This window comes from Bombyx mori, chromosome 8 (assembly GCF_030269925.1).
Source record: "Bombyx mori chromosome 8, ASM3026992v2".
NCBI lineage: Eukaryota > Metazoa > Arthropoda > Insecta > Lepidoptera > Bombycidae > Bombyx > Bombyx mori.
This window is the reverse complement of record NC_085114.1, coordinates 4,635,612-4,649,337: the sequence shown is the minus strand read 5'-3', so window position 1 is coordinate 4,649,337 and position 13,726 is coordinate 4,635,612. Positions and strand designations below refer to the sequence as shown.

Here is a 13,726-nt window from a genome sequence, read left to right as displayed (position 1 = left end):
TACTTCAATGGTGCAGATCGCGTTAAGGAAATTCCACCCCATCCTCCCCTCACGTCCAGCCTCCCCCGTCGGGTTGAAATTGTAAGTTAGAGGGTCAAACGCTGGAGATATTTTGACACGGTCATTCTTTTATTCTTTGATTTTGAATTCTTGTACGCTTAGAGTGCTTTTTACGGTTTTTCAGACGAGATCGTCTGATTGTTTGTTAGCTTTGAAGTATTTACCTTGTTGTATTTCACAAACGTTAAATGAAAGATAATAACAGTGTGTATGTTTTGTTAATTATTATTTTTGCTAAGTTGGGAGGCCGAGCTCACGGAGCATCCGGTGTTAAGTGGTCACCGGAGCCCTTGGACATAAACCACGTTAATGCCACCGCCCATCTTGAGGCATGAGTCCTAAGTCTCAGTTTTTACAGTGTTAGTTAAGTTATGTAATTGGTATAGTATTGAGTGTAGGTTTTTGAAAAAATAATACGGTTAATATTTATAAAACACTACTTAATTTTACAAAAGGCTAATTTAGGTCTTATAGTACATAGACCGGAATAACAAAATATATAAAGTGATTTGAAAGCCTTCATAATTTTTTTACGATTTATCAATTATTATTGCATCACAAGATTCACGTTCTATTATCTTTGTCAGAATGAAAGTAATTACATTTAAAGTAAAATCGAGAAACGTTTTCTACAATAGCGCATCACGAGACAGTATGTTTGTGTAATAATATATCGTCTTTATACAGCAGCCTTGGGTCTGTAAATTTTAGCTGCGGCGATCTGTGGCCGGTCTTTGTGCTATTAATTTGTAATGTTCCCCCTCCTCTAGTCGGCCGGATACAGACTACAGGGTAAGGCGGATCGAGGGATATATCTGGAGATATTTGACGTCAATGCTACTTGTTTGAATTGTAACTATATTATATTGATCGTTTTGAAAACAAGAAACGACAAATAACGCGCAGAATTTATAACAAAAGTTCGAACCAAATAAACATAAAAAAAAGCGAGTGTTTTTTTTAAATTATGAATGGAATTTTGTTTAATAAGTGTTTTAGACTATGAGGAATACCAGTTTAGCATTACTTAATGTCATCATCTTTTATTGACATTGTTCCACATTTGGCATTCCCTACCACTAGTAGCCCAAAGGGCTCTACCTAAGAGCACTGCTAAGCCATTACCCTAACAAAAGCAGCGCTTCGCTGAATCTACTACCGGATCGAAATCGCGACTCACTGAGAAGATTCAGCGAGTCAGGATCACGACCTGTCCCGAGTTGTCTACACATAGAATACCATATTTTTATAACATGGATTCAAAGTTACAAGCAAAGTAAGAAAATGTGATCAAAGTTGTCCTTTCGAAATATTATCTTGTTAGTTTTAAGGGAAATACGTAAATATACTGTAAGTACGTACGTATATATATAAAGACTGGTGGTAGGACCTTTTGTGAGCCCGCACGGGTAGGTACCACGACCCCGCCAATTTCTGCCGTGAAGCAGTAATGCGTTTCGGTTTGAAGGGTGGGCAGCCGTTGTAACTATACTTGAGATCTTAGAACTTATATCTCAAGGTGGATGGCGCATTTACGTTGTAGATGTCTATGGGCTCCAGTAACCACTTAACAGCAGGTGGGCTGTAAGCTCGTCCACCCATATAAGCAATAAAAAAAAATTCACCCGATCCAGTTATTTTGCGACTAATATTCGTATATTTTCCCGAACGCCCAAAGCAACAGAATATAAATGTTTAATCTTTTCTAGAAGTTTGCTTGAAACTTTCGATTGTTAAGATTAATTAAGTACGTACTCGTCGACTCAGGTCTCGCGCAATAAATACAGAACTTTTAATAAACTCGAACCAAAACAAACTACTTCGATAAACGTCAGGATCAGAAGTGTCTAATGAAGACTCAAAGAAAAGTTACACAAATCTATTTTGTAAGTTGGTCGTTTTGATCCAGAATTGTAAGGGTTGAGAACGTTTTCTAGTTGTTTAAATTAGCGTTTAAACTAATTGAATATGCAATTTCGAAAAGGGCACATGTCGCATATTTTGTCAAATACGTTTTTTCATATACATGTAGTCTTGAGGCTTACCTACACCCATTTTATAATAATTCCAATAATTTTCAATTGCTAATTAACACTAAAATATATCTTAAAAGTTAATATTTTAAATTTTACACTGCTTTAGAAAATAATCAGTTTTTTTTTTTTCATTTCCCGAACATTTTACATTTTCAGAGATGTGACCTTTTCGAAATTGCATATTCAATTTCAATTAATACATTTCGTACCTACTCACGCTAATTTTTTTTATTGTCTTTACGAGGTGTGATTTTTATGTGACTGTTTCACGGTGAATATGTTTGAAGAAAACTATCTTCACGAGTTTAATTATTCCGATTCCGTATTTGTCACTTTTTGATCTCCAGTTGAGTTTCCTTCGAAGCCTGGTCACTGCAGCCCCACACCTGATCTGTGATTTTATGCGCTTATTTCGCTGTAAATATCTCTGAAGACAATTATCTTCACGAGTTTAAGTGTTACGTTTATTTTAATAATTATAATCTTTGGGACGTTTGTAATTAATCTATCTTAATTTGAATTATTTTTTTAATGAAATATATTTTATGTATACCTAAAAACTACGAGACGTATCCCGGGATAGTGTCTTGCGTGCGTTCGATTCGAATCTTCATTGGGGGCCAGCGTTTCCGATAGGATTAAGCCAGACTTACTGCTCGGTCAGGAACAGCGACGGGCCCCCTCTCCCCAACCCCCCGCCCCTCCTGCACCCGGCCGCATTAGGAGCAATCATATTCGACGGGTGCTAGGTTTTGGCATCGGCTCGTGTTGCTTAGTCCGGCCTAGGCTATTTGCGGAACAATGATTGGTGGTGTCTTAGTTTGTAGTGGCAATAAGGTTTAAATTCGCTTGGCCAGTACGATACAAGTGTTCTCATGTTGGACGATAAGATTGAACTTCGTTGAATAAGGTAGATTGGAACAGACAGGTTAAACTAGAAATAAATTTTTGAATGGTTTGTTATTACGTAACAGTTGCCTCTTGATTATTTTGTATTTTTTCTAAATTCTTAATCTGAAATAGTTAACATCTTATTATTTGGATAGATTAATATAAAAATAAAAGTATGACGCAATAATGATTTTATATTAAATCATTATAAGCAAACACGTTAATGCATTCAAATCATACGAACTTGATTAATATAATAAATCTTTTAAAATTCATTATAAGTACTAAGTAGGTACATTACGCACATTATACACATTCGTATAAAAGTTGGGATACAGCATAGAGCGCTGATGTATAGGAAATATACTAAGCTTATAAAATTGACAGCATTACCTTCGATCTCTTTCGAGCAACCATTGGACGAACAAAAATTATTGAAGGTATATTTCCTACAGCGTACTTACAATGAAGACGTCAGTTAAGAATTAGTTACGTGACGAATAAATTTTAACAATCTCAAATTCAACTAAATAAGATTATTTTTCCATACGGACTTACTAACAAACGTAATGATAAAATGGAATATAAAACACGATATCTGGTAGTTTAAGCCTCACCGCTCAATAAAACTAAATGACACATAAACAATTCTAAAGTAGAGCATTCTTTGTACAATAACATCGAATTACAAACCGGGCAACCATGTGACCCGCAAAGAAAACAAATGAAAAAGGTCAGACAAGAACCGGCGGTTCTCTGTAATCCTGGTTCTTGACCTAACGCGACCGCCGTGTTGGGGTAGGTCGGGCCCGACTCAAGCACGGAACGTCTTAAGACGTGTAAATCTCCGCGAATGTGAGGACTCACATTTTCGGAGCTACGTAATATTTTCAATTCCCGAGAATTGCACGCTAGAGGGTGTATTAACAGTATTGTTTGTAATTGAAAGAAATATGAAACACGTGTAGTAGATGAAGTAAGAGTATGTCAGTTTTTTTTTATTGCTTAAATTTGCAGCTCACACAGCCCACCTGTTGTGAAGAGGTCACCGGAGCCCATAGACATCTACAACCTAAATGCCCCACCCACCTTGAGATATAAATTCTAAGATCTCTAGTATAGTTACAACGGCTACCCAACCCTTCAAACCGAAACGCATTGCTGCTTCACGGTAGAAATAGGCGGGGTAGTGGTACCTACCCGTGCGGATTCACAAGAGGTCCCACCACTAGTAAATAAGAAGTAAGTAAAAGTAGTGATAGGAAAATATTAATTTTCTAAATCGATAAATATTTATTTTAATATTGTTTTCTGTCATATCGCTCTGAATTCGTCAACATCAGACATTTAAGAGTCTCGTTTTATCGTCAAATGCAACGATGAAATTATGAGCAGAAGTCTAACGTCGTTTGGACGTGATGAATATGCATGTGGATGGAAACAAGTCGAGAAGAAAACAATAATAATCCGCCCGGGATTGTGTGGTAATGAAATGAATTTGGTCTGAATCAACGTGAGCATCACTATAAATAGATATCAATGAAAGAGTTTTTAGACAAATGTAGCCAAAACCCGATGAAGGGAAATGATAATAGTGATGTAAAATGAGGTAAAATAAAGGGTTTTTTTTTTTAATGAACGATTTTTTTTTACATTGATCGGGCAAATTATGAAAATACATTTCTTATTTAAGTGCTTAAAGTAGGTAAAAAAAACGTCTTGTGTCGTTTCAAAATCACTGGTTTTGTTGGTGGTAGGACTTCTTGTGAGTCCGCACGGGTAGGTACTACCATCCTGCCTATTTCTGCCGTGAACCAGTAATGCGTTTCGGTTCGAAGGGTGGGACAGCCGTTGTTGTTATACTGAGACCTTAGATCTCATATCTCAAGGTGGGTGGGTGGCTGTATTTACGTTGTAGATGTCTATAGAATCCGGTAACCATTTAACTTACAGGGCTGTGAGCTCGTCCACCCATCTAAGCAATAAAAAAAATCACCCGATCCAGTTATTTTGCGAGTAATATTCGTATATTTTCCCGGACGCCCAAAGCAACCGAATATAAATGTTTAATCTTTTCTAAAAGTTTGCTTGAAACTTTCGATTGTTAACATCAATTAATCTATTATTTTATTTTATTATTATTATTTGTTTATATATGTTTTTATGTGTATATATTTATGTATATGTATTTATTTAAGTACGAGTATTTGTATCTATAAATATTATGTATGTTATATATACACATATTATGTTTAAGTAATATCACCTTCACACTACACCTACCAAGCTTCATCTCTGCACTCCCCTAAGGTAGACTGTTAGAGAATGCCTATGGCATTAAGTCCGCCTTTATACTTTATAGTATAAGAAGTTATAAATAAATAAATCTAAGCAATAAAAAAATAAACAATACAGAATGTTGTGTAATAAATGTTATTTGTTACAGACGAGTCGGGATGCGAGGCTGATATGTTGGAGGGCGCGGAGGCGGGTCGGCACTCGCCGCCCCGGCCGCAGCAAGAGCCCATCAACCTCAAGAATGAGGTGAGTGACTGCGTCTTCATTAGTAACACCTACAAACAAAGTGTTGCTTCACAACAACGAAATTGGACGAAATCCTGTTAAATTAATAACAAGAGAATTCGAAATTTCGTAAATAGAATTCATTGTTTTGTTATTGACGTAGGTACATACATATCGTGAGCTCTAAATTGCTCTCACAGAGGACACGCGGAGACTATTTACCAAAATCGTGTAAGAAACTTGGTGTACAGCATGCCGAAGCCCATGAACTCAGTAGGCAATACGACACGTGGAGGCAATACAAAGTATTAAAGTTCAAGGAAATCATATTATTGTTGTACAAAAATGTCATGTTTTCTATTTTTGTTTAAAGGCGAGATCAGCATTTTTTTCTTCTGTTTCTGGAATGTTTTAAAAATACATTATAGTGAATTATAAAATTTATTACTTTCAGTTAAGGGGTATTATGAATGAATGAGTGAATGAAAGTATGAATGATTTTATTTCAGACAACAACAACAAGTCCATAATATGTGTACGTAGTATCATTGAAACATACTTAAAATTACCAAAAAAAAGATACATTTAATTTTATAAAAAATATTTTAGTATCTATTAAACACCGTTTATATTAATAAGCTCTTTAACTTATCTCCAGAATTTTAGACTGTTATCGAGTTTCATTCATGTCACTAGGTGGATTTAGGTACGAAATAATATTATATTAAAACAATCATATTAATTAGTATTTAAGTCACGATAGATCCATGTGACGAGTGAATTTTAGGTCCACCACATCCGTGCAACAAATACTGCTTGTGTAGATCGTATGCCGTTCAAATATTTTTTTAATTAAAGGTAGCTCTTTGATAAAAATGTAAAATAAATATTATAGAAAATGTCATGTGGAACTTGCGGTCATAAAAACCGAGACATGATTGGCGTTGAAAAAAAAACCAGGATCTTAATTAAATTTCATTTCTATTATCGAGTCGATGAGGATTTTAGTTTTTGGGCTTCATTATTACTGTAAAAACACCATTATAAAAAATACTTTTAATGATACGGCCAGGTTACAAGGATAATATTTACTGCTAGTATACACAGTGACTCGATTTTTTTAAATCGAATTTTATAATTATTACAAATTAACAAACAAATACAAGTGTTCTCTTTTTTCACGTTGAAATATTTATTCGCTGCCTATTTTTGTGGTAAATGCACAACCTATACATACCTATATACTATAGATCGGAAATAATAACATATGTCTTTGCTAAGCAGAATGAATAAGTCTTTATTTATTTATTTCGACATCATCTTGTCGTCAATGTATCCAATCAACTTTTTGGTCTATAATTTTACGAAAAATAAAAACTCTTGTGATTAGGAACCGTTGCCTTTAAAGCTATTCTCTTTGTAAAGAACCTCAGAAATAAATTATACAATTTCTTCGTAATTACTTTTCGAGTTCGTATGGATATGTTAGAAATTTTCTCTAATATAAATAAATGAAAAAACAAAATAATCACTTTACGTGTTTAAGCATTTCAAAGAAATACCTTAATTGAAACCTCAAATGAATACCCTCATTTTCAATCACGCAGACATGCACCACAGAAACGCCTCGTGACATTTTTCACGGAAAACAAAACTCAGACAAAGTTGGTGTGACCAACTCTCAAGTGCTGAAAGCGGTCTCAACATAAAAAGACGACACGCATTCCCCGAGCTCAAAAGGTCCTCGCCGAGACTAAACATTTGCCGGTTCGTTAGCTCTCCGCGGAAAAATCCCACCAACCAATCGCGTACCTCAACCTACATGCCTCAGAAATCTATAGTATCGATTAGTGAGCGCTTTTTTTACCCGCACGCACTCACACACCGCTACGCGGGGCCCAGCCTTTTTAACAATCTTTTTTTCGTCCACCCTTTCTCCCCAAAACCGCCATGTCCATTGCGCGGATGCAAAGACCACCCCGCGCCCCTACCCTCGCACAGCAGCATTGAAAATGGAATTTCCATGAGTGATGGAGTGTCAAACGGGGAAGTGAAAAAACGAAGAAAAAGTACATTATGTTAATTATTGAACGAACAGTCCTGGCGGTGCGAGTTTAAATTGAATGTCATGTTGTACGTGTCTCGGGATACGTTCTCGTGTCGTGTCCGATCCGGCCTCCGCTCCGGTTCCCGTTACGTAATATTTTTAATTTTGTTTCGCAGTTGTACCGAATTAATAACGTTCGTATTCTAAAATTCGGATGCTCGTTTTAATAAGTTATTGCTTTTGTAACTTAATCCATGTTTCATTATGCACGTGCATCATTTCGTTCTTGAAACAAATTAAGAATTATTCATCATTCTTTCGAATTAATTTTAGTAGTTTATTATGCTGTCACACAAAAATCTTTGTTAATAATTTTGGGGCGATGTTTTCGGTAACGGGATATTTTTTTTTAAATAAAATAAATAAATTATTTCTTAAAATTTAAATTGAGGCCAAGCATCATCAAGAACGCTTTCTGAAGTTTTGGCGTACAAGTTCTTAATTTTTTTTTTACGAAACCCCTATATACATTTCATGTAGTCTTTAAGATATGGAGTGATTCGGGTGAAGTTATTTGAAGATAATAAAGGGCATTTTACACGAAAATACTTGTTGAAATAGTATTAAAAAAATCGATCAGGTTTTTTCTTAGAGCCTCAATAGACAGACGAGCTAAAGGCCCAGTTGTTGCTTAGTGGTTGTCGTTTGAGCATGCTGCAATCCCAAGGATACTGTGAACTGGTGCATTCCTCTGACGATACTTTTCAAGAATATACGCAGCGGTTCCAAGTGGTAGGGATGAGCTCCGCTATAGTGGTAGGTAGCAAGCACTATCCTTAGAACGGAGTACTGAATGCCCTCCATAGATCCAGAGATTCATAGATAATTATAATAATTAACTTATAAGCAGTAAATCTATGGATAACATTTTGAAATGATGAAAATTAAGTAAAGAAATTGTTTATCAAAATATCAGTATTTTTAAATGTTTTTTCATCATTGATCCAGATTGTAAATTCAGGTCTAACCGAGCGGCACGCACGTAGATTACTGAATCTTCTGCTCTGTGGACAACAGAGAACCTACCGGACAGTCGCGATGTTAATGGAAAAATCCTGAAAAAATATGGGGGCGTCTGAAAAAAAAAATTGTTAAAACGAAGCACATTTGAATGAAAATTGTGTGGGGGCGGGCGGTCGCGCGGCCTCCCGATCACCTATTATTATTATTATTACTTGCATTATATCTGCATTTTTTCCGCACGCACACACGTGTGTGCCGCGTTCGGCGTGCACGTGTTTTTGTCTTTCTTTTTTCGGGAAATCGACGGCCCCACTCCCCCGAGCACGTATAGACCACGCCGGGACGCGGAATCGAACTACGCGATGTCTACAAGTGGACGAACATTTAAATTGGCTCTCATCAAATATTGACTGCGTATAGTTTTTTTCATTAGCCAACAGGCTTTTTGTGAGGCACGCTATCGGTGCTCGATTCTCGTTCAATTTGTATCCGCTTGCTTTGAACAGGTAATAGACAAGGTATTCGGTTTTATTAATTAAATTTTATATGTATGAGCCGAAGGGTTCGAGTCCGTATGCTTTGTATCGGTATTTGAGTGTTCGACGGTCAGTTACAGCGAATTCGTATCGTAACCGCTAATCTACGCTGACTTTTGTACTTCTTAATTCTTAATCTATACATATAAATAAAATTAGAGTGTCTGTTTGTAGTATTGAAATAACCGCTTTTTACTACATGCATATGAATATATACACGGTACCTACATACACCAAAATAACATTTTTTACAATTTTTGTCTGTCTGTCTGTTTGTTCCGGCTAATCTCTGGAACGGCTGGACCGACTTTGATGAGATTTTCACTAATAGGTAGCTGATGATATAAGGAGTAACATTTTTAAGACTAGCTTTGCCCCGCGGCGTCACCCGCAGTTATTGTCGTACCGCGGGCTTCGCCTATCAATAAAAAAATTTAATGTTTCCGAAGCGAAGCGAGGGCGGGTCGCTAGTTCTAAATACGAATAGAATTTTGTAGCATAAAGTATGTAGTCACATCAAAAGGATATTTTCGTACTCCAGTAAAAAAATATATTGTCGATTTAAAAAATTGAAAAATAAAACACAATTAAAATTAATTATTGAAATTAAGTAGGTAACCTTAAGACTTCAAACTCTAGGATTTTTTTCTAGTACAAACCTACGAACGGTCTACGTAAAAAGTTAACCGTTCATCAGACCAAGGATTCCGGAGACGACTGTATCTTTTATATACACAATCTAAGTAAATGTTGTTGTCGTTAACAAACTTATTTATTGTCATTAAAAAATGCAGAATATCCTAATTAAGGGGTGGCGGTGCGGGGCGAAACCATTTTTTATTTAAATTGGCTTGTAAATTACAAAAGTTGTAGTGGAAGCTTTGGGTAGATTTTTTGTCAGAGCTTATTTTAATGGATTTCGTTAGCGCGATTATTAACTACATTCATGTGAATATTGAGAGTACATTTCCTTTAAAATGTCCCTTGAGTATTGGGTGCAAAAATATTCTATGCTGCAAAGATAAAATGTAAGATATCCACCCGATATTAATAAATTTAAAAGAAAATTTGTGACCATATAGGCCTTTTAATAACGTTTTTGTGCTTTGATATACATTCATAGTAATACATGTAATAAAGACCGTTGAACCAACGTCTGTCATACAATAATATAGTAGGTAACCAGTTCTGTTTATCTTTCACACGTGAAATAGAGTTTTCGTTAATGCTTTCAATAAACCCGAAAAATACGGTTATTATAAACACAGATTAGCCTAAACAAAATCACACCGAAATGTTATTACTTGTACATCCAAAATCATTGTTATTCTTAAGAGCGAGCGAGCGAAGAACGTTATTGTGGTGTGGTGACCTTCAAAAAACATTGAGCTCGCAAACGATTATAGCTTCAGGCGCTTGGACATAGAGAAGAAAATCGCTCAACGATACTGTCGGGTTAGGGTTGGCAATATAAATGCTTTTCGGCAGACCGCATACTACGAATGTATTAATCAACATTACGTAGTGATGCATTTAAGCACAGTAGTAGTGACCGAATGTGAAATAATTTAATTTTATAAATTATATATACTATAGATGTATATTTATAAAACTGTAATAAAAGTTTGTGTATTTTATGAGTAGGTGACGGCGATCTTAGCACTTAATCATAATGTATAGGATCCTAGTTACGCAGCTATTTTTTGGGATATTTATTTAAAGGAAAGAAACTTCTGATTTTTCCTAAGATATAGTATAAATATGAACATAAAATGTTTTGACTCAATTGCTAGCGTTTTGGTAGCAGTCATATTGCACGCAATTGGTCTCTTTGGTAGTAAAAAAACCCGTTAAAAAAGACGTTTCCGATTGTTCACATTTTCCATCTTACGAAAAAAAAAAAACTTCATACTTTTCTTTTACAATGGCTCTCGATTTTGAGCTTATTTCGAAATTTGAAATCTCTAGCTCATCAGAAAGGGAAATGCGGTTAAAATATTTGTTAGGTTACATCGTTCCATCCAGCCTATGCTGATGTATCTGTCATAGTCATAAACAAACAGACAAGGAAGCGAATGAGCCTTTTCAAGTTAAATTGACTTTAAAAAATTAGACCACAGCTCAGACAAGGAAACTTTCACTCATCGAAAATATTGACTAAATGATTTTTTTTTTCTTTTTTTTTCCCACCTATGCTTATAGCCTTGAGAGGCTATATCAGCTACTCCTTGACGTGTAGGTGAGCTCACGGGGCTCAAACCGGGTGTGATGCTAACACTGTCCCTAGCAAGAGCAGTGCTTCGCAGAATCTACCACCGGATCGAAAACGCGACCCACTCTGAAGATCCAGCGAGAAACTCAGTGGGCAAATTGATGGTAAAGCATCAAATACCTACTTGGTTGTCAACCGGCTAATTTGAACTTCGTATTTATTAAAAATAATATACATTGAGCTTTACGGGAGTAAGGTTCAAATTCCTTTGCATCAACTTCGAAGTGTAGGGTTGTGGTGCGGCCGGCCGCTTAGGACAAACGTGATTGATAAGAGTCGTTTGTCAGTCTCGCGTCGCCAGCCCTGCGTAATTAGCACATGATTCTAACGTCCGGGCGGACCTAATGCGCTAAAGTTCAGATCTCACTGTAGCTTTGTTTTAGAAACGCATGTTTTTATATAAAACTAGTGGTCCCCGCAGTAGTCGAAATTCGATTATAATTAATTTAAAATAAAAAAATTACAATTATTATGGTTCAATTGTCAAACACTATTTTACTTCACTACATAGTATAAAACAAAGTCGCTTTCTCTGTCCCTATGTCTGTCTGTTCCTATGTATGCTTAAATCTTCAAAACTACGCAACGGATTTTGATGCGGTTTCTTTAATAGATAAAGTGATTGAAGAGGAAGGTTTATATGTATAATAACATCCATTAAACAGTGGAGAAATCAATAATAAATTACAGTTTCCGAATATATTCTATATAATACAGATTCCGCCAAAACTACGTTATAGATAAATAATATTTAAGACAAAAAATATTAATCTATTCTCAATTTGACCACAGACTTTAAAGAATAACAAAAGTTTCACAGTTGACAATAAATAAAGAGTATATTTATACGTAGGTGTTGTGTCAAATACATGATAGTGTGTGTGATGTTTTCTTTATTGATATAATGTCTTTTTAATGCATAATAAAAAAAATATTAGCATTCTTCACTATATTCTCTATAAGTGTGGGAATTTCATACTCCTCCGTCCGCGCAATTTTCGTAAAAAGCGATACAAAGTTTAGCTTCACGTATTAATATATAGATTCTGTGATTAAATTATATTCTTGCAGTTCATTTTACAGTTGCATCGATCGTTGCGTAACGGTGTTCGTTTAACTTTTGCAGTGGCACTTACGACTGTCTTCGCGCGATGACGAATCGTGACGTAACCACTAAGTCGTGATTAGTTATTTTGATTACGAAACGAGCTTTTAGGCTTTATATTAAATAGCTGCCCGGTTTTATAGATATCACAAAATTAACCCTGCCACTAACTAACCTTGTGCTTGGGGTTGAAGTCTTGCGGTAGGAACAGGAGAGTATTGTGAATAGTGCCTAATGGTAGGCAGCGGCTTAGCTCTCCCGCCAGGGATTGCTGACGTCCATGGGCGACGGGAACCACTCACCATCAGGTGGACCGTATGCTCGTTTGCCTACAAGGGCAATAAAAGAAAAAGAATTGTGGTGGCACCTATCTGGGGAAGGGCCTGGCAAAACGCCCTACCTACCTTTAACTAGCGGCATTCACGTTGCGTTGGGTAAGGGCTCCGACAACCACTTAGCTTCAGATGAGCCGAGAGCCGGTCCAGTAACTCTATATTTATAAAAATGAATTGCTGTTCGTTAGTCTCGATTTGGCTAATTTTGGTCTTGAATTATTTGGGGAAGTCCAAAGAAGGCTTAAAAGGTAGATAAATATGAAAATGATCGGAATTTAATAAAAATAACAGGCACTATGAAGTCTGCCGGGTCAGCTAGTATGCAATAAAAACAAAATTTACCATAGCCACCCTAATAAATTAAATCTTGTATTATATTATTTATGAGATTATTAAGGGTAGCGCTTCACTATTACTCAAAGCTTTGAATATTCAGCGGATTGTAATTGGATGCGCCATGTTTTCTATGCGAATGTACAACATGGAATCATCATTACCAATAATATTTTTTATATATTTTTTTTATTTGCTTAAATGGGTGGACAAGCTGATTTAATTAACTAGTGTTATTTGCTTATGGGAGTCCATGGACAACATAATGTGAGGGTACAATCCACCTTAAGATATGACATCGAAGCATCGCTATGAAATCGCACTATTCAAATCAAATAAGCAAGGCAGTTGGTAGCAAACCGCGCTGCTCATTACACGCCATTTTCACAGCCAATTTTACTCACCTAATAGGAAAGCTCAAAATTAAATCGCATACATTTACAAAGCTTTCCTAACTGAATGGCAAATCTAAAGAGTAGTTTTATAAGGTCCCACGTGCGGTCACAAAGACTGAGATCAGACAATAAGCCACCTATCGCGGCACTCAACAATGGCGCTATTAATA

General features: G+C 36.0%; 1 protein-coding gene across 5 annotated transcripts in view; it reads left to right on the top strand.

Moving 5' to 3' along the window:
- LOC101737716 (POU domain, class 6, transcription factor 2) overlaps nucleotides 1–13,726 on the top strand; it is a 204,219-nt gene that overhangs the window by 50,412 nt on the left and 140,081 nt on the right. For all 5 annotated transcript variants that reach the window (XM_038012279.2, XM_038012283.2, XM_038012280.2 and 2 more), the window contains exon 3: nucleotides 5,434–5,531. In XM_038012279.2, the coding sequence (XP_037868207.1) occupies nucleotides 5,457–5,531 (75 nt within the window). In that variant the 5' untranslated portion in view covers nucleotides 5,434–5,456. The remainder of the gene's footprint in view (nucleotides 1–5,433; nucleotides 5,532–13,726) is intronic.